At 37.5% G+C, this 27,915-nt stretch overlaps 1 protein-coding gene across 3 annotated transcripts in view; it reads right to left on the bottom strand.

Moving 5' to 3' along the window:
• Positions 1-24,563, bottom strand: part of RAB3GAP2 (RAB3 GTPase activating non-catalytic protein subunit 2) — a 96,115-nt gene extending 71,552 nt beyond the window's left edge. For all 3 annotated transcript variants that reach the window (XM_075997044.1, XM_075997045.1, XM_020284424.2), the window contains exons 1-2: positions 24,391-24,563; positions 6,497-6,561 (exon numbers count right to left, since the gene is read on the bottom strand). In XM_075997044.1, coding sequence (XP_075853159.1) covers positions 6,497-6,561; positions 24,391-24,505 — 180 coding nt within the window. In that variant the 5' untranslated portion in view covers positions 24,506-24,563. The remainder of the gene's footprint in view (positions 1-6,496; positions 6,562-24,390) is intronic.
• Positions 24,564-27,915: the final 3,352 nt, after the last annotated feature.

The raw sequence follows: 27,915 nt of genomic DNA, 5'->3' as shown, positions 1-27,915 counted from the left end.
TTGAGATGTCCCACCCTTTTCAGGCCAAACCAACGTATACTTTCCATGTATTGATTTACAGATTTGCGACTTTACGTATAATTCCTGTATCCCTGAAATGTATAAAACCAAACTGCAACCCAACCACAATGAGTCCACTTGCTCAAGGCTTCTTGTGCATGGCTCTAGGCCATGGTCTTCAATTTTGGCTCAGATAAACCTCTTCAAATTATTTTATAGAGTTTGGCTTCTTTTCCATTTACAGACACATACTTTGTTGGACATAGCTGGCTGTTGCTGATAGTAGATACTAGAATATGCTTTCTTCACTAAGCCCTGATTATAGCTGACAGCTAGAATCAGAATCAGAATCAACATAGAATCAGGAAAAAACTAAAGAGGCTTTCTCCTTTCTTATAAAAGCCTTGTCCAGACCCCTGGTACTCTCTCTGAATACAAAAACCCTTTACTCTTCTGTGATAAAAATAAGAAACTACTCTCAAAGAGCTAACAGACTTGTGTAGATAAAAAGTACCCTGGGGATTTTAGTTTCCTGCTAAAGTAGCAGCCAGATGTCCTCCAGGTCGGCATTCAGTGGAGGTGCCTGCTGCTCCACTTTACTCTTTTGCTACCCCTATACACCACTGCAGCACTCCTAAAGCCCAAAACACATCTCTCTGAGACTAACACAGAATAAAAGTTTACTCTCCTCTGCTGGTCATAATAATGTCAACCCAATAACAACTGGTAGAGAACCCTATCATTGTTTTTGACAGTTACAGCAACTCGACACAACCATAAATTGACTTCAAGACACTCTACTTCTTCCAATCCTGGTTTCATCTTTAATGCAGATGAGACCCAGTTAGACTCTCAGGAAAGGTAGGTTCTGAGTTAACTATCTACTCCTAACAAAAGAGACTAAAAAGTTCCCTTTTCATTCTTTACATTCTAACCAGGCGACTATATATGTTACCTTGACTATAACATGTTGTTTTGCATTTCATATATCTGCCAAAATTTACTCTGATTCTTTTTATGCCTCTGGAGCTGGCTATGCCTTTGGAGTTGTTCATAATCATAGAGAGTAGTAGAAATAACAGAAGTCTCTTAACCACAGCTGAGTAAAATATCTAATAGTCCTGGTATAGAACATTTTATTCAGCAAAATCTCATAGATGTTATACATGGAAAGTTCTGGTTGATGTTGCAGTTCAAGGCAGAGATCATATCCTTTTCCCTGGCCTTAGTGCCATTTTTGCTCCCACTCAACAAATAGTTTCCTTTGGCAAAGATGTTTTATTTTAAGGATAGGATCGAAATTCAAAGATGCTGTCTTGAACACAACAGGGTAACTAACCTGAACATCCAGATAACCTCTGAACCTCATTGTCTCTGCTTACTTTTATTGTCACCCAAATACATTCCCCCTCTCCATGTACATAGGACCTGTGACAAGGTACAGGGCTTCAGCTATAGATAATAAGAACAGTCAGAAATGATTGGTACACCTTAAATTTTGTCAATGAGGTCTAACAATACTGTTTCATTTGCTGTTTGTCAAGTCACAGTGTGAACAAATCAGTCAAAATCACTCTAATCTATTAGGCCATTTCAAATTTTATCCAAATGAAGCAATGTTCCACATGTTAGTATCTTTTTATGTTTTTAGAATGAGTAGAAACATATTTCAGCTTTTAACTAAAACAACAAGATCCCCAGATTTAGGACATTCATAGATTTAAGATATCCTTGCTGATAAAAAGAAGACATATTATACAAGTCAGATTTAAAGGAAGTCTGTTAACACTTATGCATTCCAACTATGGTATCATTGTCCACATGATCCAGAACCAGCTGTAACAGTGGAACATTGAAATGAAATACTGTAAAAAATAGGTCCATGACCTTCGTGAGTATGAGAAGCACAGCTAATAAAAAACCTACTACACCTATTCCCCTGAGCAGCCAAGGTTAGCTTAAAAAAACAGAAATCAAGATAATGTGATTTCTGATCACACTTAGAATAAACTCCAAATTCACAAAGCCTTATAGGCCTACTTGCTTCTCTGACTCCATCTTATAGCAGGTCTTCCTTCTTTTCTATTCATTAGGCTATAATGCCATAAAGCAATGTGCCCTTTAGGAAGACACAAGTCAGATGAGTCAAAAAGCAAAGTCTATGCACACTATGACTAAACTAATCCTCTTAATACTATCAGGGAAGAAATAGCAGGATTTGTAAGGAAAACAAGTCTCACACACAAATCCCCAACTTTGTTATTTCACAAATAAAAATCCATTCCAGAAAGAGTCAAGTATGTATCAATGGGATCTTCAAGATGTGGGCATCTGGGTCTGCAAATAAATACCATAACTCAGCACCAGCACTATTTTATATATTTAATAATTATTGTCACACTGGAACCTCCTCTGAAATTACAAATGCATATGTCTACTTTAACATGCAATGCCTGTGAGGCTTAATCTGGAAAAGCTCAAAGTTACTTGGAAGTTTGTTAGATTATTCACAATAGTCACTTAACTTTATGATTCTACAAAATAAATACAAAAGTAACTGTACCAAACACCACAAATAAGGTAGCTGCCAGTTACCCTATCCCTTTCTAAGAAATTCTCAAAGCACATCCCCTTCTGAAAGGCTTATGTACATAGGGCCATGAAGAATTTCCAAGCTTGTTTATACAAATCCCCTCCTTTCCCTTCCCTCCCTCACTCTTACCATAGCTAATTAAACCGCTGATGCATCCCTGACATTAATGCAGCATTAATAGGCTGGCTGATGACCCATGAAGTGGCAAGTGGCCTCACATAAACACTATGTTCCCCTCCCCCAGATACTCTATGCTAGATAGTGATTAACAGACTCAGTAAAATCCTCAAATGAGCTCTGAGTGTGAAACAAAGAAAGAGAGAGAATCTAAGACAACCACAAACAAAAGAAATAAGCGAAAGCCATAAAATAGTGTAAATCATGAGTAAGCAGAAGCTAGTCAGTCTTAGTAAAAATGGAGTAACCGGGTCTCCACTTGGACACAGCATTAGAAAAGGAAAGGACAAGTGTTGCCTGCTGAGGTGATCGGATAACCAACTTCCTTCAGCTGCATTTTATCCTACTGAACACATTCCAATTCTCCTAGAGATCTTCTGAAATGGTTTTCTTAAATGTTTTAATGTCTCCATGGAGCTTTTCCATAAATCTCTATTATGTGAGTCTGTCTCTATTTCTTAGCACACGATGCTCTTTGATTTTTCCTCTAAACCTATTATTTTCCTTGTCTTCCCAACTCAATATGACACCCTCAGTTTTTAAGCTAAAGGGTTTTTTTTTTTTTTTTTTTTTTTTTGAGACAGAGTCTCACTTTGTTGTCCAGGCTAGAGTGAGTGCCGTGGCGTCAGCCTAGCTCACAGCAACCTCAAACTCCTGGGCTTGAGTGATCCTTCTGCCTCAGCCTCCCGAGTAGCTGGGACTACAGGCATGCGCCACCATGCCCGGCTAATTTTTTATATATATATCAGTTGGCCAATTAAATTCTTTCTATTTATAGTAGAGACGGGGTCTCGCTCTTGCTCAGGCTGGTTTTGAACTCCTGACCTTGAGCAATCCGCCCGCCTCGGCCTCCCAAGAGCTAGGATTACATAAAGGGTTTTTCAAAAAACTTTTTATTATGGATATTTTCAAACAGTAATAAAGAGAATGGTACCTATTACTCAACTTTTGGCAGTAATAACTTTTGCCAATGTTTTATGTATTCCACATAACCACACCCTAGTTCAGAGAAGTTATTATTGGTTTTTCTCTTTTTTCTCGTCCCTCACAACCAACTCACCTGAAAGTCTTATTATCTCCAAAACTTACCTGGAATCCATACACTTTTCATCTTTTTTCCTTTTCTTTTTTGAGACAGGGTCTCACTCTGTTGCCCAGACTGAAGTGCAGTGGCATGATCACAGCTCACTGTAACTTTAAACTCCCAGCCTTAAGTGACTCTCCTGCCTTAACCTCCTGAGCAGTTGGGAATACAAGTACACGCCACCACACTCAGCTAATTTTTAAATTTTTTGTAGAGATGGGGTCTTGCTATGTTGCTCAGGCTGGTCTCACATTCCCGACCTCAAGCAATCCTCCTGCCTCACCCTCTCAAACTATTGGGACTACAGGTGTGTGCCACCATGCCCAGCCGTTTCTCATTTTCATTAATACTGATATATCTTAATCAAAGCCACCATCATCTCTCAACTAAACTACTGCAACAGCCTCCTAATTAGTCTCCCTGTACCTGCTTTTGCTATAGTGTAGCCACGGTGAGTTACAGAAGTCAGAAATCAGATAAGTGGTTTTCCACTGCATTTAGAATAAACCTCAAATTCACTAAGCTTGCCATCATCAGGCCTGCCTACTTCTTTGACCCCATCTTGTAGCAGTCTCAGTCCTGCCTTGCCACACTGGCCTTCTTTACATTCCTTCAAACTCTAAGCCCATTCCTGCCTTATAGCCTTTGCATGAGCTGCTGTCCTGGCCTAGAATGCTCTTTGTCAGATCTTCACCTTACTGACTCCATGTTCTTTCACATCTCACCTTAAATATCACATTGTTACTGAAAGTTCAGCACTTGTCCCTGAGGCTGCATCAGAAGAACAAGGACAAGTGGTTTGAGGAGAAGGACAGGGAGGTTTATTATTAATAATTTGCTGGCAAATGAGGAGGACGGAGACTCTCGTCTTAAAGTTCACTGTCCTGACTATAAGTGGAAATACAGAGCTTTTAAAGGGAGGGCTTTCAGCTTCAGCTTATTGCTGTTTCACTATAGTTGATGGTTCTGATCCATCCCATCTCCAGTGAAGACAATGCTATGACCTCTGTCTGGACACTTCCATTGTGCCATCTCTTGTGGTACAAAAAACAAAGGACACTCTCCTGCCCCTCTGATTACTGGCATAAGGAAGGGATGTAAGTTTTAATTCCCAAAAAGAGTGGGGTTAGTTATAAAGAGACAACTCATAAAACATTTTACCTGTTTTTAGGCCGTTCCCTCTGTTACAAAGTCTTCTGAAAAGCTTTCCTTGACCACCCATTCTACAATAGTCACTTGATTGCTATCACATCACCAGTTGAACTTTCTGTGTACCTATTACCACCATTTTATACTTTTCATCTTTCTTTTTTATTTCTCTCTCCTCATTTGAGTGTACAGTCCTGTAAACAGAACTATAAGACCTACATAGTATATATGTTCATTCTTTCTTTAAAAAAGAAAACTGATTTTGTTCATCAGGTATCAACTCCTCCTCTGTCCAGCCATGGACCACAGGAAAAGCTGATCCCCTTATCTTCCAACACCAAGGAATGGTATATTGAACAATAAAAATCTCATATCCTTTGGCAGTGGTTAGTTAAGAAATGAGCATGTGGCCTGATTCTGGCCAAAAAGATATTAGGCAAAGTTTAGTAGAGGCATCTAAAAAAGTAGTTCCCTACTCCTGAAAGAGTCATGGAAACCCTGATTCTTTTTCTCTCTCTGGTATTTAATGAAGAAACTCATTGCCACAAAACCTCTGTGAAAGAAACAAGCCTTAAGATGAAGCCAACATGGCATTAATGAAGCAGGCAAAAGGAAAGAACTTGATAACATAGTTGAATCACCTGATCAACCAACTCAGGAGCCCATCCTATCTCTGGACTTCCTTCTATGTGAGATAATAAATGTTCTTGTTATTTAAGCCAGTTTAAGTTAGATTTTCTATTAGTCACAGGTGAAAATAGACTAACACAAAGGGACTTCATCTAGCTTGTTCACTGCTATATTCCTAGCACCTAGAAAAACGCCTAGAATATGGTTGGCACAACAAATATTTGTTGAATGAATAGTGAAAGAGTCTAAAAGAATAACTTAGGAAGAAAAAGAATCCTAAGATAACTATTCTCCATTTAGCCCACTGCTGTGGTTTGAATGTGTTCCCCCAAAAGCATGTGTTGGAAACTTAATCCTCAATGCAAGTGTTGGCAGGTGGGACCTAATGAGAGGCGATTAGGCCATGAGGGCATAGAAAATGGATTAATGCCATTATTGAGGGAGTGGGTTCAGTATTTGGGGAGTAAGTTCATTATAAAAGGGGGAGTTTGGTCCCTTCTCTTTCTCTCTCCCCTCTTTTTTCCCCTCCCTCTCTCCTGTCCTCTGCCGTATTATAAGGTAGCAGGAAAGCCCTCAAAATATGCTGGCCCCTCAATCTTGGAGCCTATAAATTTCTGTTCACTATAAACTACCCAGCCTCTGGTATTCTATTATAGCAGCACAAAACAGAATAAGACACCCACTTAGCTATAAAGTCACTAACTTCCTTAAGAACAGGCATCTAGTTACGTACTATCAAGTAAACACAAAAATGTTCTTGACATAGATTTTAAAACATCAACCTGTCGCTGAACTATGTCACCATTATTACAGAAGGAAAATGCCCACTATCAAAAAACATGCATACATTTATAAAGACTTACAGGTTCTTGGGGTTCTGTTTCTTCCCATGCTCCCCAACCATCATCTTCCCAGTTTGTTGATTTACCTATTTTAAAGAAGATGAAAAAGGTTTACATGAAATATAGGGCTTAAATACTTTTAAAATATATTTTCTAAATATTATAGAAACAATCCCTGTATAATGCTGATGTTAAGGAAGAAAACAATGGTAAACTGTGTTATAACAGGATTTTGCTCTATACAATAACAATCAGGAAACATCTGAACTACTAAATATCTAAATCTATGTATTAGTAAAATTGTATGCAAGTTACTTGGATTTTAAGATATTGGACGGCAAAAGTCTATCCACATTTAAATCAAACTACAAAGATCACTGTAAGAAAATCTAAAAAGGACAAATGTTTATTACTAAAGACATTAGACAAATACAAACAGTGACAGACATATCTAAAACTTCACAGTGATCCCTTAAAAATGACTTATTTTATCCATTTTTTTGTACTTCAACACATGCAAAAAATACTTGTTTTTTGATAAGGTCTCAATGAAAAAAAACCTGAATTTGGGAACCAAGACAAGGCTACTCTGCATCCTCTTCTGCTAGTCTGATTTTTTATTTTTTACACATGAGAAGATAATCAACAAACAGTGCAACAAGGAATTTAAAAGCCCAGACAGGTTTATTGATTATGAACCTTACATTGTTCATGTTACTTGTTTTCACATGGTCATTTCTAAATATATCAAAAGCAAAAGAATAAAGCTATCACTTTTTTTTTTTTTTTGAGACAGAGTCTCGCTTTGTTGCCTAGGCTAGAGTGAGTGCCATGGCGTCAGCCTAGCTCACAGCAACCTCAATCTCCTGGCTCAAGCAATCCTTCTGCCTCAGCCTCCCAAGTAGCTGGGACTACAGGCATGCGCCACCATGCCCGGCTAATTTTATATATATATATATATACACATATATATATATATATATATTAGTTGGCCAATTAATTTCTTTCTATTTATAGTAGAGACAGGGTCTCGCTCTTGCTCAGGCTGGTTTCGAACTCCTGACCTCGAGCAATCCACCCGCCTCGGCCTCCCAGAGAGCTAGGATTACAGACGTGAGCCACCACGCCCGGCCAGCTATCACTTTTTTAAGCAACTACTCTTTTTTTTTTCTTTAGATAGTCTTGCTCTGTTGCCTAGCCAGAGTGTAGTGGCATCATCATAGCTCACTGCACCTTAAACTCCTGAACTCGGGCAATCCTGCTGTTTCAGCCTTCCTAGTAGTTGTGACTACAGGTGGGCACCATCACTCCTGGGTAATTTTTTCTATTTTTATTAGAGAAAGAGTCTTGCTCTTGCTCAGGGTGGTCTTGAACCCTTAACCACAAGCAATCCTTCCGCCTCCTCGGCCTCCCAGAGTGCTAGGATTACAGGCTTGAGCCACTGCATCGGCCTTGAGCAACTACTTTGAGACAAGCATTAGACACTGTGTATGTATTACCCAAAATTAAATTTAAAAATTGATAAAGTTCAAATAAAACTTTGGGCCCCAGAATCAGACTGTTGAAGTTTTATTTGAACTTTTTATCAATTTTTAAATTTAATTTGAGGTAATGCACACATAAAGCATCTAATGCTTGTTTAAATCCCGTATCAAGCACTTCAGAGCTCTGTGACCTAGGGCAAGTTACCCTTTGTCTCTAAAAGATAGCTATAAGTTCTCTAATCATAAAAGGATAGACAACAACAGTATCCACCTCTAGCAGGACTGCTGTAGGGATTTAAATCAGATGGCATACTAAAGTCCTCAGTGCCTAACATATATAAGTTCTTAACGCTAGTCATCAAAATTTAGCTTATGGTACTTAAGCAATTAGCTTTAAAATTCTGGAGAAAAATCAGTTTAAAAGATGGGAGGAGTGAGGGATCCTGATGGCTTACAATAGTAAGGAAGCAAACAGAACTTTCACTTATATACAAGGTTTTAAAAGTTGCTAAAATCAATTAAATATAGATGATTAAAAAAATTGTTACAGACTGGTATTTGGAATCATTGCTCAATTAACTTTGTGGTAATAGTCTAATCTTCGGCATTTAAGTGCCAAATAATTACTTCCTAATATGCAAAGCACATTGCTAGACATATTAAGTCCTAAAATAGAACTATCATTTGATTAACATTGTACATTTATAGAAGATTTCCATATACAAGTCAATTAACAACTTAACAAACGCCAAATCTTGTAATAGGAGCTGAGAAAAATACAAACACACTCCTTGCCCTTAAAGAATTCATGACCTAGGGTAGAAGACAGACAACCATGTAATTACAATACATAGTGAGTGCTATAATCTACTACTATGGGAATTTAGATGAGTGAGAAAAATGAAAAAAAAAATAGTACATAGTAATAAACGAAATCTTTAAAAAGTAGCTAGGAATTTTTCAAATATGCTCAGAAAAAGGTCAATATGAATTTGGACTCAGTGGCACAGTCAGGCTTAAGTTCAGGTCTGAGTTCCAAAGCCCATGCTCTTAAGTACTATGCTACACTTACTCCTGCTATGGTTCATAAAGAAGGATAAGATTAAAGAACAGTGAGGTTTATAGTTAAGGTCAGAGAGTCCTTGTTTTAAAATAGAAACATGCCTTTGATATTGAGATTTAGGTTTTTTGTTTCATTTTATTTTGTTTTTTACCTTGGAAAATTACAGTTTATTCTTTGGCAATTAGGCAATCTCTTTCTTTTGCTAATTTTTCCACTGCACCAAAAGCAACTGTCTGATTGTGGGCTGAGGGCAGGTTATTAGGCCATCCCATTTACAGCTTCAGAATATGTACAGTCTTTTGTATCAGAATGCAAAGTACCTAGAAAAGCTCACCACTGAAGTTCATAATTCGTTAAAAATTGCTATAAAAATAATGTATATATCAAATTACCACAGCCTCAAAAAGACCATATAGAATTTAAAGCCCTTCAGGAAGGTCATCCAATCATTTATTCACTCATTCAATAAACACAGCATCTTTTATGTGTTGGCACTGTGCTAAGTGCTGGAGATAAGCAAACAAGCCTTGGAAGAGCTTGTGCACATAACCTCTGTTGAATGCTGTACAAAAATATTTTAAAAGTGTCATTTCTCCTCCATGTTGGTATAAAAAGTACCTGACTCAATTCAGAGTGACTCATACAATCAAACGGAAGACAGCAGGAATTTGGATTTTCTACCTCTGCAGATACCTACTATCTCTTTATGCCACGATTCAAAACATCCAAGAAATGACCTTGATGAATACATTATACAAAATTATTGTGTTCATGAGAGTTTCTCAAGGTCCCTGACTGGAGAGTTTCTATCAAGAAGAGGGAAAGAAAATTTAATTGGGCATCTCCCACTATCATAGGAATACATTTTACCAAAGAAGTCAGGATATAAACAGAGTTAAAGGAAGATGAAACAGCACTATTATTCAGGTAGGGTAAAGACAGTTTTTGTAGGCTGTTCTAGAAGCCTGTCTATTTATAATACATATGAGAATGCTTTCCAAATTTGAGTCAACTTAAAAATGGGAAATATTTTATCAATTGGGCACTACCTTTATAGCTATTTCTACTCAATGCCAGTGGTTTAAATTTCGTGGCCTTTTCTTCTGTTGAAAATCATTTGATAGGGTTTTTGCAAGCTGCTAGTTGACAGCTATTGTCAGCTGTTAAAAAGTGGTAGAAGCCCAGCACTTCACCAGTGTTATTTCTTATGTCTTCAAATTATGAAAGCAAGCCAAGCACATTCTTTAGGAAAGAAAAAAAGAAGGTGTATGTTGAAAAAATAGCTGATAAATGTCTCATATAAAGTTGCCATTCATGTAAATAATCTTATTCAGGCACAGTCATTCCTTCTGGTAATCTTCTAAGGATAATGTCAATTGACATCATTAGCAGTGTTTTTAATTGATCATTGATTAAGGTTTAGGTAACCAAAGCAATGTTTAACATAAATTTGAGAACTAGGCACTGTTTTATGTTAATATGGAACATAACTATCATGAAAAAATAAGATTAATTTGCTCAATTTATTATCAATTACTATGAAGAAATGCTAAAAATAATTCATCATCATTCTGTAAAGAGAATAAATAGATTAATATCTCCTGTAGGACAGGGTAATTTGAAAGTCCTAAACCCTGTTATAACTTAACAGGTAAATGAGTTTAACAAACTATATCAATTCATAGAATAAGGACACCAAGACAGCCAATTTCTTAAGATGGTTTGGGGGTCCAATATGAAGGTTGAAGGTTCTAAACACTCCACCAATCACCAAACCACACAGTCAGAGCTATGGGCACTCATTTTAGTCAAAGGCTAGACTATAAATTATAAAATAATTTAAATTTTTTTCCTATTAAGTAGCAACTGTCCAATCTCTAAAAAACAACTCTTTAAATGATTCTGTCATCAACTTCCTGTTTCTTTCATTTTATTGAAGTCCAATCCAGCAAAATTAATCAGAAAATGGCATTCCACATTCACTGCCTTCATAAAAGCAGAGTTACAGTCTCCTGCAGATCCCCTTAATAGGTAGCCTTAAAACCTTCACAAGGGAGAAATTAATAAGTTAGGGATGACTAAAGTTTAATAGATGACTCCACTGTCAGAGATTCTGTGTTAGGAGGTCTGCAGTGGGTCCAGGAATCTGCAATTAACAACTTTCCTCACCCCACATCTGAAGCAGATGGTGGTGTATACATGGATCATGCTCTAAAGAATACCAAGTTCAAGGATGAACTTAAGTGGCAGTCTAATTTGATCCTAAGTATTTTTTTTTCTTTGCCTGTCACCACTTTTTTCTCACTCTAGCTGAACTGTTCACTCACTGGTAGAATCTTTAACATTATCTAATAGAAATATAATGGGAGCTATCGATGTAACTTTAACCAGTAGTAGCCACATTAAAAAAATAAAAACAGGTGAAATTAACCTTAATATATTTTAACATAATATAGCCAGATTACCGTTTCAATATGCAACCAACATAAAATTATTTGCAAGATATGTTAGTCTTTTTTCATATTAAGTCTTCAGAATCCATTATGTTTTACACTTAAAGCACATCACAATTTGTCCTAGTAACATTCTAAGTACCCAAAAGCAAATGTGGCTAGTGTCTACAGTGTAAGACAACACAGGTTTAGAACAATAATTAGGCCCGTGGTATCAAGTTGCCTGGGTTTGATGCCCAGTTTTACCACTAAAGGGTTATATGATCTTAGCCAATTTATTTCATTTCTTACTGCCTCAGTTTCATCTTTAGCAAAATGGAGTTAAAAATTATTTCTATCTCATATATAGTTGTTACAGTTAAAATATGCAGGACACCAAGGAACAGTGCTTGGCATGTAGACACCCTGTTATAATATAAAATTATCACTCTCCAAATACAACATTTTCATTCTCATTCTCTGCCTTTGCCTGTCTAATACCTGTCAACTAAATGCCTTCTCACTTCATGCTACCTCTCCAAATCTGGTTACTCCTCCAGGACTCTGATTAATTCTTCATGAAGTTTTCCTGCGTCTATCAATGATCTTTCCCTGTTGTGAAACTACAGCATTTGATCATGTTTCTTATTCAGAACTTAATTACACACTGCTGTGGGTCATTTGTTGCACTGTCAGTTATCTTGTAATTATCTGATTTAGCATGAATGTACACCTTGTCTACACAACTATTAAACTCTTGGAGGGCAGGGAATGTGTATCCTATGTGTGCGTGCACACATCTATCTACATACATATAAATATTTTCAAAAGCATAAGTTCTTAATAAATATTTGCTGAATAGACTTTGAAAAACGACATTCTTACCCAAATGCTTCCTTATATACTCCCATAAAAGCAGCTGTATTTAAATTAATACTTTTAAATATAATGAACAAACCAGCTGTTGATTCTAAACCTTTTGCCTTTATTTCAACAGAAATAGGAAGACAAAAACAAGAAATACAAAACAAGTTCAGTTTTATAAAGTTTATATATATAGACTTCACATATAGGATCAAAATAATTTTTTTCAAATAACTTTTCTATGTAACATTATAATAAAATTGATAATTCTTTTCTTTTCCATTCCACTTTAACTAGTGATACAAAATAATTAAAAAGCACCAATTTCTAGCTTTAGTTTTGATTAAGAAATAAGAAAAATACGCTATTTTATTCTAATTCAAGTCTAAGTGGCAAAATTTGATAAGATCCTCTAGAAATCTAGTTCAGAGTAGATGGCTTGATATGAATTAAAGGATATTTATTTATTGATTGATTGATTGATTGATTGATTCAGACAGTCTCTCACTCTGTTGCCCGGGCTAGAGTGCCATGGCATTAGCCTAACTCACAGCAACCTCAAACTCCTGGGCAAAAGTTCTGCCTCAGCCTCCCGAGTAGCTGGGACTACAGGCATGTGCCACCATGCCCAGCTAATTTTTTCTATGTATTTTTAGCTGGCCAATTAATTTCTTTCTATTTTTAGTAGAGACGGAGTCTTGCTCTTGCTCAGGCTGGTCTCGAACTCCTGACCTTGAGCGATTCTCCCAGAGTGCTAGGATTACAGGCATGAGCCACTGCACCCAGCCTAAAGGATCTTTATAATTCATACATACACATGCATGCACATGTGCACAGAAACACAATGTATATTTCAACATTTCAAAACAAAATTTGTATCATCACTAACAAAAAATCCTGCATAAATGATGAAAAGCCAGCAGGGCATGGTGGCTCATACTGGTATCCTAGCATTTTGGGAGGCCAAGGCAGGATGATTGCTTTAGGCTAGGAGTTAGAGAACAGCCAGAGGAACAGAGCAAGATCCCCATCTCTACAAAAATAAATTAGCCAGGCGTGGTGGCACACACCTATAGTCTCAGCTACTTGGGAGGCTGAAGCAGGAGGATCACTGGAGCCCAGGAGTTCAAGGCTGCAGTAAGCTCTGATCACATCACTGCACTCCAGATTGGGCAACAGAGCAAGATTTCATTTCTTAAAAATATAAATAAGTAAATAAAAATAATGAAAAGCCAATTTGCTCATTCAATTACAGGTGACTTTCAACAACCCAGTTATTTGATAGGGCTAGGAAAAAAAATTACAAAAGGCCAGTGAGCTCCCAAATAAATATCATACCATTCTGAAGAAGAAAAAACATCTCGTCATTCTCAAGTTATGCCTGTACTCTATTATGCAAATGTTCTTTTTGCCAACAGTGAATAAAACTGGATACACTATAAAAAAGTTCAAAAATAGCAAATATTTCCTATTAGAGAAATTTAAAAATAGCTGATGAGAATGCTTCTCAGGTCTTATTACTTTCATGCTATGATTCACATCCACGTGTTGCTCCTAGACCTAAAGCATTCATTTAACAACTATATTACATCAGGACAGCATTTCAGCCGTAAGCAAAATATCAAATATTTCAAAGATTCATGTTTTAACTGAGCTTTCTCAGCTCATTTTCTATATGACCTACTGATAAAATGGCATTTCTGGGTATATAAGACATTTCTACTTAGTTTTAAATCTTTTGTCATTTTTTTTCCTAGTCTTAAGGGGTGAACTTCCTTTAAAATGTATTCTTTTCACATTCTTTCAAATTCACAGAAAATCAAGGATTGCACTGAGGATTCACTTTGAGTCTCTCAAGAGTCTGCCAGTTTAAAATATTGTTTGTCCAACTCAGTCACTGAAATTATCCTTCACTCTTGTTTATTACATCTTGAACCATACCTTCTAAGTTAAATTAATAAGCTAATCTCAACCAACTTATATATGAAGAGAAATAAAGAGCAAGATCAAGTTGTAAATAGTAAAAAAAAAAAAAGCAAATACCTCCTCATTGATTAGTAACCTGACTTTTCAATCCTTAACTTTTTTCATAGCCATTACTTAACAGGACTAATTGGTAACACAACTGTAAACCCTTGTTCTTACCCTTATCAAGTTAAATGTTTTACCTGAATTAATAAAACAAATGACTTCAAAAGGTAACCACAAAAATTTAGAGATTTTTCCCCTGAAGATATTAGATTATACTAGTATTTAAAAAACTTATATCTCTCACTTGATAAATGAAACCTTCAAACCAGAGAGAAATGTATTTTATTCAACCATCAAAAAAATTATAAATATCTTATTTAGAGGTATTTCTATGAATGAATTATTCTACCAACAAAAGCTTAAATAAAAAATTCAACTTCTGCTTTTTCACAGCTCTATTTAATTCCCAAAATATATCTAATTTGTTTTTGAACAGTCTGTACTCATAAACTGAGTGTATGTTTTTCGTTTAACAAGGACCTGAAGCTAGACAGGAAATTGAATTCTAGAAATGGACAATTAATTTGACAGTATTTGCTTTTTCCAAAATGAGTGTGTCAAGATCAAAACCTAAAAGAGAAAATGAAACCATTAAACATTAGGAAAAGGAAAACTTAATTTCTGTGGTCTAATAAAAGATCTTAGCATAGAAGCAAATTCATTTCCGTTCTTTTGAAATAAGAAAAAAGACAATGTACTTGTTTCTATAAAAAGTAAGAACCTCTAGAACCTATGACTTATAATTCAAGGAGTTCCACAAATTTATTCGGCTATTCTTGGCCAAAGGAAGGAAAGCATAACACAGCAGTACAAAGTAAAAAAAAAAAAGTCTAAGGAATAAAGAAGTTGTTTCTTCACTTTCCATGCCTCAGAATTATTTAATATTAACCTTTTTCTATTTCTAGGGAAATGGAAAATGGGAAAATAAATTTTGTACTAGCATATTCCTCTCAGCACATAAAAATATGTAGCATTCTAAAATAAGGAGGTCATCCTGTTTTCGACAAGCAGGGGTTCATTTCTTTCAAACCATTGTGTGTGTTTAAATCAGGCTAGATCTTTTAGATCCTTTTCAGTGCTAGAATTTTAATGACTCCTATTCTCAAATAAGTAATCCCCTCATATCAAATAATAAAAACATACATTCTGATAGTTAATTCACAAAATGACTTAACTGAAAATATCTGAAAACAGAAATACAGTATATCCTCTTGCCCTTAGAGGTAAGACTACTCTAAAATTTTTTTTTTTTTTTTTTTTTTTTGAGACAGAGTCTTGCTTTGTTGCCCAGGCTAGAGTGAGTGCCCTGGCGTCAGCCTAGCTCACAGCAACCTCAAACTCCTGGGCTCGAGCGATCCTTCTGCCTCAGCCTCCAGAGTAGCTGGGACTACAGGCATGCGCCACCATGCCCGGCTCATTTTTTTTATATACATATCAGTTGGCCAATTAATTTCTTTCTATTTATAGTAGAGACGGGGTCTCGCTCTTGCTCAGGCTGGTTTCGAACTCCTGACCTCGAGCAATCCGCCCGCCTCGGCCTCCCAGAGAGCTAGGATTACAGGCGTGAGCCACCGCGCCCGGCCTAAAAATTTTTTTTAAATAAAAATGCTCTCTTTGCCCAAAATTCTAAGATATCTTTAGCACCATCTTTACAAAAACAAAACAACTCCCCCAATCTATAGACCTAAAGAAATTACATATGCCTTATTCTCCTTTCTATACTTTTTCTATTTTATATATATATATTAAAGGGCATATTTATCATTGTGTTTTATTTCATAGTCAGCATCTCTAAAACAAAGGCAAACATCCAACTCAGATACAAACCAACACACGATATACGTTCATTCATACTACATATCAACTGTGTAACAATGCTGGGGATACAGTGAATATATTACTTATTCCCTAGACTAAAAACTGGTTTATAATTTAATGCGGAATATAGGGACATCAACAGGCAAATGCAAACAAGGCTGATATTACCAAAAAACTGAAAACTAAAGGAAAAAGCCACACACTCTAGAATGAAGGTATTCCATGCAATTAATATAGCTGTAGGTCATTATTTTTCATGGCTCCATATTATTCCTCTGTGTCAATGTAGCATTATTTAATAAATTCCCTAGTATCGGGTATTTGTTTCCAACTTTTTGTAGTTATAAACACTTCCTTGTAACATTAAACTGTACACTTATTTTTTTACTTTATAAACTGTTTCTTATCTTGCTAAACAATTTTAAGATTATTTTAAAAACAAGAAAAAGTGACTTCAAATAGAAGGCAATCATCTTTTTCCAAAAAGAAGATCCAAAAATAAAAAGTTTTTCTGGCAATCTTACCATTACACAATATAAATACAAGTACTTAGATGACATAATCAAATGTCTGTATGTACATTTAATTATGTCATACATACGAAATTTGGAGACAAAAATGTTCAAAATCCCAATGACAAAGTATATCTTGCTTTATTCATTTTCGTATTACAGGAAACAAAACTCCTCCACATTCACCTTCAACATCGATGTCTTTGTGGAAAAAAAAATAACAATAAACACAAAGCATTTACTAAATGCAAAGCACTTTGGAGAAATGTCTACTTAAGTCCTTTCCCCATTTTTTAATAAGGCTATTTAATTTTTTGTCGTTGAGCTGCAGGATTCTCCATATATTCTGGATAGTAAATCCCTTATCCGATACATAACTTGCAAATATTTCCTCCCATTCTGTAGGTTGTTTTTTCACTTTGTTGTGTCCTTTGATGCATGAAATTTTTTCAGTATAGCTCCATTTATCTATTTTTGCTTCTGTTGCCTGTGCTTTTGGTCTCATAACCCAAGAAATCATTGCCAAGCCTACTGTCATGAAGCTTTCCCCGTTTTCTTCTAGAAGCTTTATAGTTTTATATGGTCTTTAATCTATTTTAAGTTAGTTTCTATATACGGTATAATAGCCCAAATTCATTTTTATACCTGACTATCCAGTTTTCCCAACACCATACATTTCTAATTTTCCCAACACCATAAGCCATCTTTTCCCCATTGAGTGGTCTTTGCACCGTTGTTGAAAATCATTTGACCATACACATGAGGGTTTATTTATGGGCTCTCTATTCTATTCCATTGGTTTATTTGTCTGTCTTTATGTCGGCATCTTACTATTTTGGTTATTATAGATTTGTAATATGTTTTGTAATCAGGAAGTGTGAATCTTCTAATTTTTTCTTCTTTTTCAGAATTGTTTAGGGATTTGGGGCCTATGTCTCATTTTTTAATATATACTCTGATGCCAAAAAAAAAAAGGTTGGGAATCACTGAAATTACTGAGCCCCACAGGAGAATGATCTTCACACTCTTTTTTTCTTTTTTCTAGAATATTACAGGAGTACAAACGTTTTGGTTACAAACGTTTTGAATTACTCTTGTACAGTCTGAGTCAAAGTTACAAGTGTGCCCATCACCCAGATAGTGTGCACTGTACCCATCAGGGATCTTCATACTTTTTGCTCATATTATGCTCCAACAGTTTTTAAATAGTATATATACCTTGCACAAAATATATAATTTATAATATACTACATAGACATTTTAAAATATAACAACTTTTCAAAATTTATTCAGTGGATTCTAAATACTATAGGATACTATAAGAAAATGATACCTACCAACGTCCATTTTAAAAAAAATGCTTATCTTCTCAACAGTCTTTTGTAAGCCCTGTTTCCCAATGGAATTCTTATTTCCATTTCACTTTCTCCACAGAATGCTATTCTAATGTAACACAGATTTTTATTATCAGTCCAAAAATTTCTCTGCAAAAAAGGATATGAACTGAGAAAAAATTTCCTGTGATAATAAGGCTCTGAGTATGAGAATTTTTCTTCTTGCTCAACTTATTACAATTATTATTAGAAGTAGATAACTGAGAAAAACAGCACAAATATATCACAAATTTTGATAATGATTAAACATAAAAAGTAAAAATTATTTTGAAAACTCAATATGATGGAGTAATTTATAGCACCTTGATTAAACGGGAGGTTTTTTAATACTTTGGAGTAATTCACTATAATAAGATTAGGAACCTGTGAGAGATGAGCCTTTCTTTAGTGAAGTGAGAGAAGGAAGGATGAGACAGTAGGCACTTTCACAGGTATATATGGAAAATGATTCACTTAAAACTGTCTGTGTCAAGTAACCCTTGGCAAATTTCCATGTAATTCCAAAGTACTCTTACTTTCATCTGAAGACCCTGCTACTAAACAAAATCTAAACTCTTTCACCGACCTTTTCAGCTTTATCTCTTATGCTACCCTCCCCTTCAACCACAATTTACTGTTTGCAGCTTTCTGAAACCCATGCTGTTTCACATCCCTTATCTGACCATTTTCTCTCTACCTGATGAACATCTATGTAACTGTTAATGTGGAAATGTCACCTCCTATATGAAGACTTTCCTGGGTTTCCTGTACAGAATGGACCAACACTCCTGCATTCTCCCCGATCATATATCAAATCATAGCAAAATACTTCCAACATTCCTTTTATTAGCTGAAAACTCCTTGAACGTGACCTATTTTATTTACCTCTACATTCATTTTGTGCTTAGAACATAGTAAGTGAGCAAAAAATATTAGCTGAATGAAGAAATTAAAGAATGCTCAAGTCTCAATTTTCTCATTGATAAAATTTTATCTGTAAGATTCCCTTCCCATTTTAAAGAAATCCTGTTTTTCTGAAATTCCTATGTTTTCTTTTCAGATTACTTCTCTCCCAGTATAATTTCAAACTAGAGAAAGCATTTTCGCTATGTATAGAAAATTGGATTTTTTATTTCCTTTGTGATATCCTATCATGAAAAGTGATTCCATGCTTTTAGGTTATCCTAAAAAAGCATATTTTTCTCAATGATTGTATAAAAACATGATTTTAATTAATGACTCCAACATAATTCCCTACATGATTTTATCTTCTATCTTTTTGGTAAAAGAGGAAAGAATGAAGCTGCTCACATTTTTAGTATGCCAACAGGAAATTATTTTCCCATTAGGTAAATTAAGAGATCCACAAATTATTATAATGCCCAACCTTCAAATATTCTGACTCTCCTCTCTATACATGTATGTATGTATTTGCCCAACTCAACTGTAAACTTTAGAAAGCCCTCGTCTAGAAATCAGGTTTCACTGGAAATTATGTCACTGTAGGTTAAGTGGGGACCCATAAAGTGGGAACACACATATTACTACCCATCCCTGCAACTTCAAAGGAATAAGACCAAATTTCATGTCTGAAATATTAACAGAAGGTATTTAATTTATAAAAACAATTATTAATAGTTATCATTAATGTAAACATTGGGAAACAGTAGAGTTCAAAATCTTTTAAAGTTATAGAGGACAGTCTCCTTTATAATTAAAGATACAAAATAACATAAAGTCATATTGTTATTCTTTGATCTTCAAATATAAAAATGTGGTATCATTATAGCCATAGCAGTTGTCCACATTAAAATAAAAGTACTATTTTTACACTGATAAGCCTCTATAATTCACAAGTAATTGAGGTTTTTGTTTTTACCTAATCCTTAGAAATGAGCTGGGATAAGAAATTAAAACTCTATCAGCTAGGAAAATAAAAATGATATCATGATTACTGCTTCCCAATAATCATTTATAACACTAATAAAGTGAAGAAAAGCAAAGTTAAACACCATGAGCAGTTTAAGTCAGGTCCTATTTACCTGCTCTTCTAATTTTATTCTTACTCTCTAAAATTTCAACTTAACAAAAGTTTAGGTTCAGGTTTTCTTAACAAACAGCTCTGTACAAAACCAGATGCTTTGTAAAGATGGCCAGGGATATTTACAGAAATCTATAGTCCTAGTCTAAGAATTCCAAGTAAACTATTTACGATAGGACAGACTGTTTTTCTTTCATTTGTAAATTAAAGTACCATTGTAATATAGGTTAAAATAGATGCTCCTTGACTTACAATGGGGTTACATCCTGATAAAGCCATTGTAAGTTAAAAATATTATTAAGCCAAAAATACACTTAATACACTTCACCTACCAAACATCATAGCTTAGTCTAGCCTACCTTAAACAGGCTCAGAACACTTATATTAGTCTACAGCTAGGCAAAATCACCTAACACAAAGCCTATTTTACAATAAAGTGTTCAATAGCTTATGTAATTTATCGAATACAGCACAAAGTCTCGGTTGTTTGCTCTCGCAATCATGAGATCACAAAAGTAAACTCCCTGCTGCTGCCCAGCATCATGAGAGAGTATCTTACCCAATATATCCTCAGCCCTGAAAACGATCAAAATTAAAAAATCAAAGTATGGTTTCTACTGAATACGTATTACTTTCACACCATTGTAAAGTTGAAAAACCATTAAGTTGGACCATCATAAATTGGGACCATCTGTATAGGGTTTGCAAAAGGGCTCACCGGTTAAGAGGTCTTTTCTGTTCATTTTCTATATGAATCGATGGTAGCCAGGATAATACCAACATATATAAACCTATGAATATGATTTAAAAGAGTAATAAATTAAATCATATTTGCAAACCTACAGGCATAATGCAAATTACTCTAGATGTCTGGGGTGTGATTATGTCCCCAACTGCCTGGACTGAGTTCATATCCTGAGTCTACTCTTCACTGTGTGACCTTGAGCAAATATTCAATCTGTATATACCTGAGTTTTAGCACCTATAACTGCACCATACAATATTACAGCTATTAACCACATTGAGTTTTAAATTAAGTAACATTTAAAAATTCAGTTCCTCAGTTGCACTGGCCACATTTCAGGGGCCTAGTAGCCACACGTGGCTAGAGGCTATCATACTATACAGTACATAGATATAAAAATGAGCAGGATGATATGGTGGAGAACAACAAGTGGGAACAAGGTGATCAGAGTGACTATTATAAATGAGGTGGTCAGAAAAGGCTACCTGGAGGAGTTGACATTGGAGCTGAGACTTGTATGACAAGATGCAACTAGCATGAAAAGATCTGCAAAGAGCACCCTAGGCACAGACAAAAACAGCAGCAAAGGTCTCAGCCACAAATGTCTTGGCTGCTTTAACAATAAGAAGAGTACCTGAAGCATAAGAAATAAGGGGAAAGGAGTATAAGGTACAAGAAGTGGCAAGAGGCAGGGCCTCAAGGACCTTATAAGCCATGTAAGAACTTTGGATTTTACATTAAGTGCAATCAAAAACCATAGACGGTTAGAAAAAGGAGACTGTTGCAATCTAAATTATGTCTTAACAGCTCACTCTGACTGCTGTTGTGAACTAATTACTATAGGAAACCAAGAGTGGAAGCAGAAAGACCTGTTAGAAGAAGACAGGCGCCATTGCCCAGGTTGACAGAAGATGGTGGCCTGGACCAGAGGGATACAGAAAATGTGCTCCTCTACTCTATGTCCACTGTCAACAACACTGTACCTACTATCCTTCACAACCAAGCTCCTTAACATCCAGAAAATATGCTTTGTGCCTCCAACATTCCACTGAAACTGTCCTAAGGCCCCAATCACCTCTGCCTTCCCAAAACCAATGAGCACTTTTCTATCCTTATCTTACCTGACTTCAGCTGCATTTGCAAAACTGCTGACCACTCCTTACCTCCATCATATTCTCTCCTTCCTCAGCTCCTGGGGCATTGCTCTGGTTTTTCACTCTGTTACTCCTCCATCTTCTTACCAGTAACCTCTACTTGACTCTTAAACTTCAGTACTCAGTGCATTTCAAAACATACATAATGCTACTTGAGATTGAATTGGCACTTTTTCTGGTAACTCTCAAATTAATGTCTCTGGCCCAGGACTCCCTATTGTTTTCGATCTCTCTATACCGTATTCAATTGGACTTCCTCACTTGGACATACCATAAATATTTAAAATGCAAAAGGTTCAAAATTTGTCTCCTTCATTCTCTCTTATCATATACCAGTCTTCAAACTACAGCCCGCAGGCCACATGCGGGTGTTTTTGCCCGTTTGTTTTTTTACTTCAAAATAAGATGTGTGCACTGTGCATAGGAAATTGTTCATAGTTTTTTTTAAACTATAGTCTGGCCTTTCAACAGTCTGAGGGACAGTGAACTGGCCCTCTGTTTGAAAAGTTTGAGGACCCCTGTCATATACCCTTGCTCAAGCCAAAGCCAAAGGCTTCCTAACTCCCTGTCATTAGCAATCACCCCGACAACCAGACCTTCACAAGATCTGGCAGATTCCACCTCCTTATTACTTAATCAAGCCCTTCTTCTCAAATCCTGCTAAGGCTATATTAGTTGAAGATCACTTCACTTCTTGTCCGTGTTGTTGAAACAGCCTCCCAACCAATTTCCCTGCTACCAATCTCTCCTCCACACTGTTGCCAAAACACATTACAGGTACTCAACAAATTTTGTTGGTTACATTAAGTACAAATCAGGCCACATCATTTCTCTGTTTAAAGTCTTTCAGAGAAAACACCTGACAACTTTCACAAGGCTTCTCATGATCTAGCTTCTTATAACTATTACAGCCTCATCTCCCTGACACTTTCTGCATTCAACTGTTCTTAGTTCTCTAATACAATGCCACCTCAGGCCTCCCTTCCTCTGCACATGCTATTACCTTTCCCTTATTCCTCTTCAGGTGTCCTCAAACTAAGGCCTGCAGGCCGCACGTGGCCACCTAGCACATTTATCCAACCCTCGGGGTGTTTTTGCCGCAGCTGCCTGTCCTGCTTAGCAGACAACTTGTCACAGGCCCACAGTGCGCACTCTCCAATGGTCTGAGGGACACTGAACTGGCCCCCTGTTTAAAAGTTTGAGGACCCCTGCTCTAACTATTACTTCAAAGTTCAGGCTTAAGTATCACCATTTCAAGAAAGTGCCTAACACAAATCTCAATCACACTGAACGGCAGGTACTGATTTGTCTGTCTCCCAGTAAATCATAAGCTCCTAGGGGCACGGCCCACCAACCTCATTTGATTTGTAACACCAATGACTGGCACAGAGTAAATATTCTTTCATAGATGGTTTCGGTATCTTCTAAATTTTAAAAAGGAGAGGAGCTTATGTAGCGGGCCTTATATCACCATTTCATTATGGCATAAAGTGACCGCACTGTACTACAAAGCCAAACGTGCTTCATATTGGAAATGCAAAAAAAAAAAAAAAAAAAAACTACAGACTCAAATAAACACAAAGTACACCCTTTCAAAAGGAGAAACATATGTAGTACCTAACAAACTAGTCCTGGGATTTTATACAACGTGGGGAATGGCTTATTTAACACTGTTCGATGATAATAACAGGTGGAAGGCTTCTTATCTCAATAAAGCAAAATAACTTTTCTTGGCTATGTCACTGTAATTTTAGTTCCTAATGTTGATTCTCACTTACTTCCTGACAGGTCATTCTTCTTATGACAGAGACTCTTACCACCTTAAGAGTCACTCATTTGTCAATCAGCCATTTGTTCTCTAAATCTGAATAGGGGCCAGGGGATAGAAGAGAGTGCGGGGGATGATAAAACACTTTCAGAAGGGAGGTGGCAGAAGGCCACAGTCCCAGCGATGGAAGAGAGTGGGCCTTGGGGTTAATACCAGGGTGGAGAGCTGACATGTGGGAAGGACCCGGGAGGATGTGATCACGGGGCACACAATATGAACCAGGGGACCCGGAGCTGAAGAGAGGTGGGGAGAGGGAAGATACTGAGAAAGAAAGCTGGGGCAGGGGAGCGGCAAGGAAGCAGCGATAGGCAGAGACGAAAGGAAGCAGTAAAACGCAGTTTTTGGCCAGGGGGCTAAGGAGAAAAGCTGGCTGGAAGAGAAGAGACAACACCCACCGAGCTTTATGACAAGCCGGGCAGGGACGGTCCCAGGGCGAAGAGGGGAGGCGAGAGCAGAACTAGGGGCCCAAAGGGCAGAGGCAGGCGGCTCGGAGCCGGTAGGAGACCCGAAGCCGCCAAGCAGAGGCCGCGGACCGCCGGGGAAGGGAACTGCGAGGCGAGGGGCACTTACTGGGGTCCCTCCGCACGGCGCCGGCGGGGATCTCCTCCCGCAGGTGAGGGAAGAGGAAGTCCCGGGCGGCCTGGAGGTCCTGGAAGTAGCAGAACTGGACAATGGAGCAGGCCATGGCTCCAGGGAACCCCACTCGGCACTCACCTCACCCCACCACGCCCTGCCCCCTCCACCCCACCGCGGCCACAGACGAGCCCCAACAGCTTTAGCTCGCAGGAGGCGGGGAAACCAAACCGGAAGTTGCCAGCACACTCGGGAAGTTGTCGGGGCACTGCGCAAGCGCAGGCCGCCCAGGCGCCCGGGAAAAACGAGGCCCGAGTCACATGACCAGCGGCGCCGTTGCGGGCGGAGGCTACGTCTACGTGGAGGCTTGGGACGGATTTTCATTCCCAGTTCTGCGTCTACGCGCACAGCGAACTCTTTCATTCATTCTGGCTTTTAGCCAGAGATGTTCTAATTGGACTTTGTCTGCGCGAGCCATTGACTCCTTTAACTAATCTTATTGATGGCCTTCTATTGGCACGATCCTGATATTTCACAGAGAATAATCCGTCTTAAACTAGTGACAGGCCAGTGAGGGACGATATGCAACTATCGGCTTTTGGCAGGGTTAAGTGCTATTCCAGAAATCAGCTCTGTCAAGGCTGGCTTTAAATGCTCCTCCTATAAATTCCCATAGTACCCTGCAAGCCCAGCATAGTACGGGTTGTACTGTAGTATACGTTTTCATCACCCGTTTTTGGTTTTTCATTCATTTGTTCATTCAGGATGCCTGAAACAATGGGATAGCACCAACCTTATGTATGTGTGCTGTTTATAAAGTTTAATTTATAAATTAGGCACAGTAAGAGATTAATAATAACTAATAAAATTATATATTGTAATAATAAAAGCTATGTGAATGTGGTTGTGCTCTCTCAAAATATCTTATTGTACTTTACAGCAGGTAACTGAAACTGCACAAAATGAATCTGAGGATGGGGGGGGACTGCTGGATTCAATTATTTAACTGAAATTGTGACACTGCTAGAAAGGAAAGTAGTACAAAGTGCTATGACAAAACATAACCGGGGAAATGACTTAGTTGTTTTTCTGTTTTGTTTTTTGGCAGGGGGAGAGGGGGGGAGCACAAGGATAGGGCCTGGCCCACAATAACTGCTTAATAAATATTTGCTGAAGAAATAAATGGAATAGAATGTGTACAGAAAGTAAATGGAATAACTTGTTTCTTTTACAGAACACTTTCTAATTTTGGAAGTACTTTTCCATACATTATCTAATTGGATAGTCACAAATGCCGTATTAAAAGAGAGTGTCATGGCAGACAGGTGGCTCACGCCTGTAATCTTAGCATTTTGGGAGCCTGAGGTAGCAGGATCACCTGAAGTCTGGAGTTCCAGACTAGCCTGAGCAAGAGCAAGACCCCTGTTTCTACTAAAAATAGAAAAAAGGTTGGCTGGCCACAGTGGCCTGCACTTATAGTCCCAGCTACTAAGGCTGAGGTAGGAGAATCACTTGAGTTCAGGAGTTTGAGGTTACGGAGAGCTATGATGATGCCACCACACTCTAACCAGTGCAACACCAGGGCAAGACTGTATGTAAAAAACCAACCAAACAAAAGAAACCAGTGTGTCTTATCCCAATTTTTTAATGAAGTAATTGATTAAAGTGTCACTGAAGAGACTCTTGAAGTCCATTTAAGTTATTTTACTAAAAAGTAAAAACTAAAAAGGAATTATTTTAATGTTAGCACAAAGAACTGTAGGCATTCACACACTTCCCAAAGGAAACTTAAAGAGGTCACCCACTTTGTATGAACATGGAAGGCAAGGAGATGGGGTCCAAAGCATTCATTTCTTCTAGGCCTGTGTACACACTTAGACATCATATAACAACTAAAATCAAGTGCCTAAGTTCCTACTCAATTAATTCCTGTCTCTAGGATAGAATGATTTTCACTAAATAGGATAGACAATTTCTATGCTATCAGGGTAGCAGGCATCAGTTTTTCACCTATAAAATACAGGGTGGGATCAGATATATTGTAAGGCTCCGTTAAGCATCAAGGACCTATAATTCTAAAATCAAAGTTTGCAAAAAAGGCGAGCTGCCAGTGCCCTTCTTCTATCTGAAAAACAAAAATGCAATGTTTCCTCAGATCATCACTCAAAGGAATAAACCAGTCTCAATAAGATTATTCCCTAAAACCCAGCACCAATGCCAAACTAAAATAAAATTTAAATCTAGATTCTTAGCTTTACTGGATGAATGAAGAACACATGACACTTTCTGGAAGGATACAGTGTCCTTCCTTGGAAACCATTCAAGTTCCTATTCAGGTAAATGCATTTTGTAGAAGTCACTTCCCTTGGCTGATTTGGTTGGCCTTTGTTCTGCCCTGAGGCATTCATATATTTCCCCGTGGTGGTCATTGAATTTCATTACTGTGTTAACTCAGTTTTAATGGTAAAGTCGCTGAGTTTCTTCCAAGTAGTGTTGAAAAGATTCATTCATGAATGTTTTTAAGGATTTTAGATTCCCTTTACAGAAATCACAACACATTCATGAACTGAAGTCTTCCCTCAGGAAGCTGTAAAGCTGCAGGGGGATGCCTCTGCAGTCCTGCTGCCATGGTTTCTGTGGAGAGTGGGAGGATTGCCTCAGACAGTAAATGTCAGTAACCACACAGTCATCATGAAGCGCATTGCAGAAGTGTGCAGGCCTGACGTATCCCAGCACAGAGAATGTCTCCCTGAGGTACGAGTTCAGGAGCTAGGAAAAGCACTCTGACCAAAACAACAGGAGGGCTCCAGGTACTAATGTGAACTTTCCCCCTCACTGTGAGTCCTAACACTGATGACAGTTGGGAGATGCTTACTGAGGATGGTTAGCAGCAGATCCTTGCCAATCCTTAAGGGCAGCTTGAGGCTGAAGGGGTTGAGATGCAGGATAGGCAGCAACATGTGAGAGAAAGAGCAATGGATTCTGGGTAGATGCCCAGTATTCTGAAATTAATTAAAAAAAAAAAGAAGAAGAAGAAAAAGAAGAAAAGAAAAAAAGAGCAGTGGATTCACGTCAGGAGATCTCGGGTTTGTTTCAACTCTGTCACCAATTGGTCTCATGACCTCATGACCTTGGGCAATTCATGTCATCTTTCTGGGCCTTCATTTCTTGAACTATAAAATGAAGAGGTTGGGCGATAATGTTCACCCCAGGGAAATGTTGATTTGGGTAAAAGACTGGGAAGGGAAAGTTCTGGGAGTTGGAATTGCTCAAAAGGGATGGTCTGTGTAGGTACTGCAGGAAGACGCCTGGGTCAGCAGGAGTGGACATGGGGCCTTGGGCATCTCTGAGTGAAAGGAAGGGGAGCAGAGAAAGGGGCTGGAGAGTCCCTGAAGCTTTATTTCAGAGCTTTGCTATAGGACATCCTTGAATGTCCTATAGCAAAGTCCTATAGTAAAAAATGTCCTATTGAATACCATGTGAACTGAAGCAAGGGATATCTACAGATAGTTTTTATTAAAA

The sequence above is a fragment of the Microcebus murinus genome, chromosome 23 (genome assembly GCF_040939455.1).
Source record: "Microcebus murinus isolate Inina chromosome 23, M.murinus_Inina_mat1.0, whole genome shotgun sequence".
In the NCBI taxonomy this organism is placed as follows: Eukaryota; Metazoa; Chordata; class Mammalia; order Primates; family Cheirogaleidae; genus Microcebus; species Microcebus murinus.
This window is presented reverse-complemented; position numbering and strand designations above follow the sequence as displayed.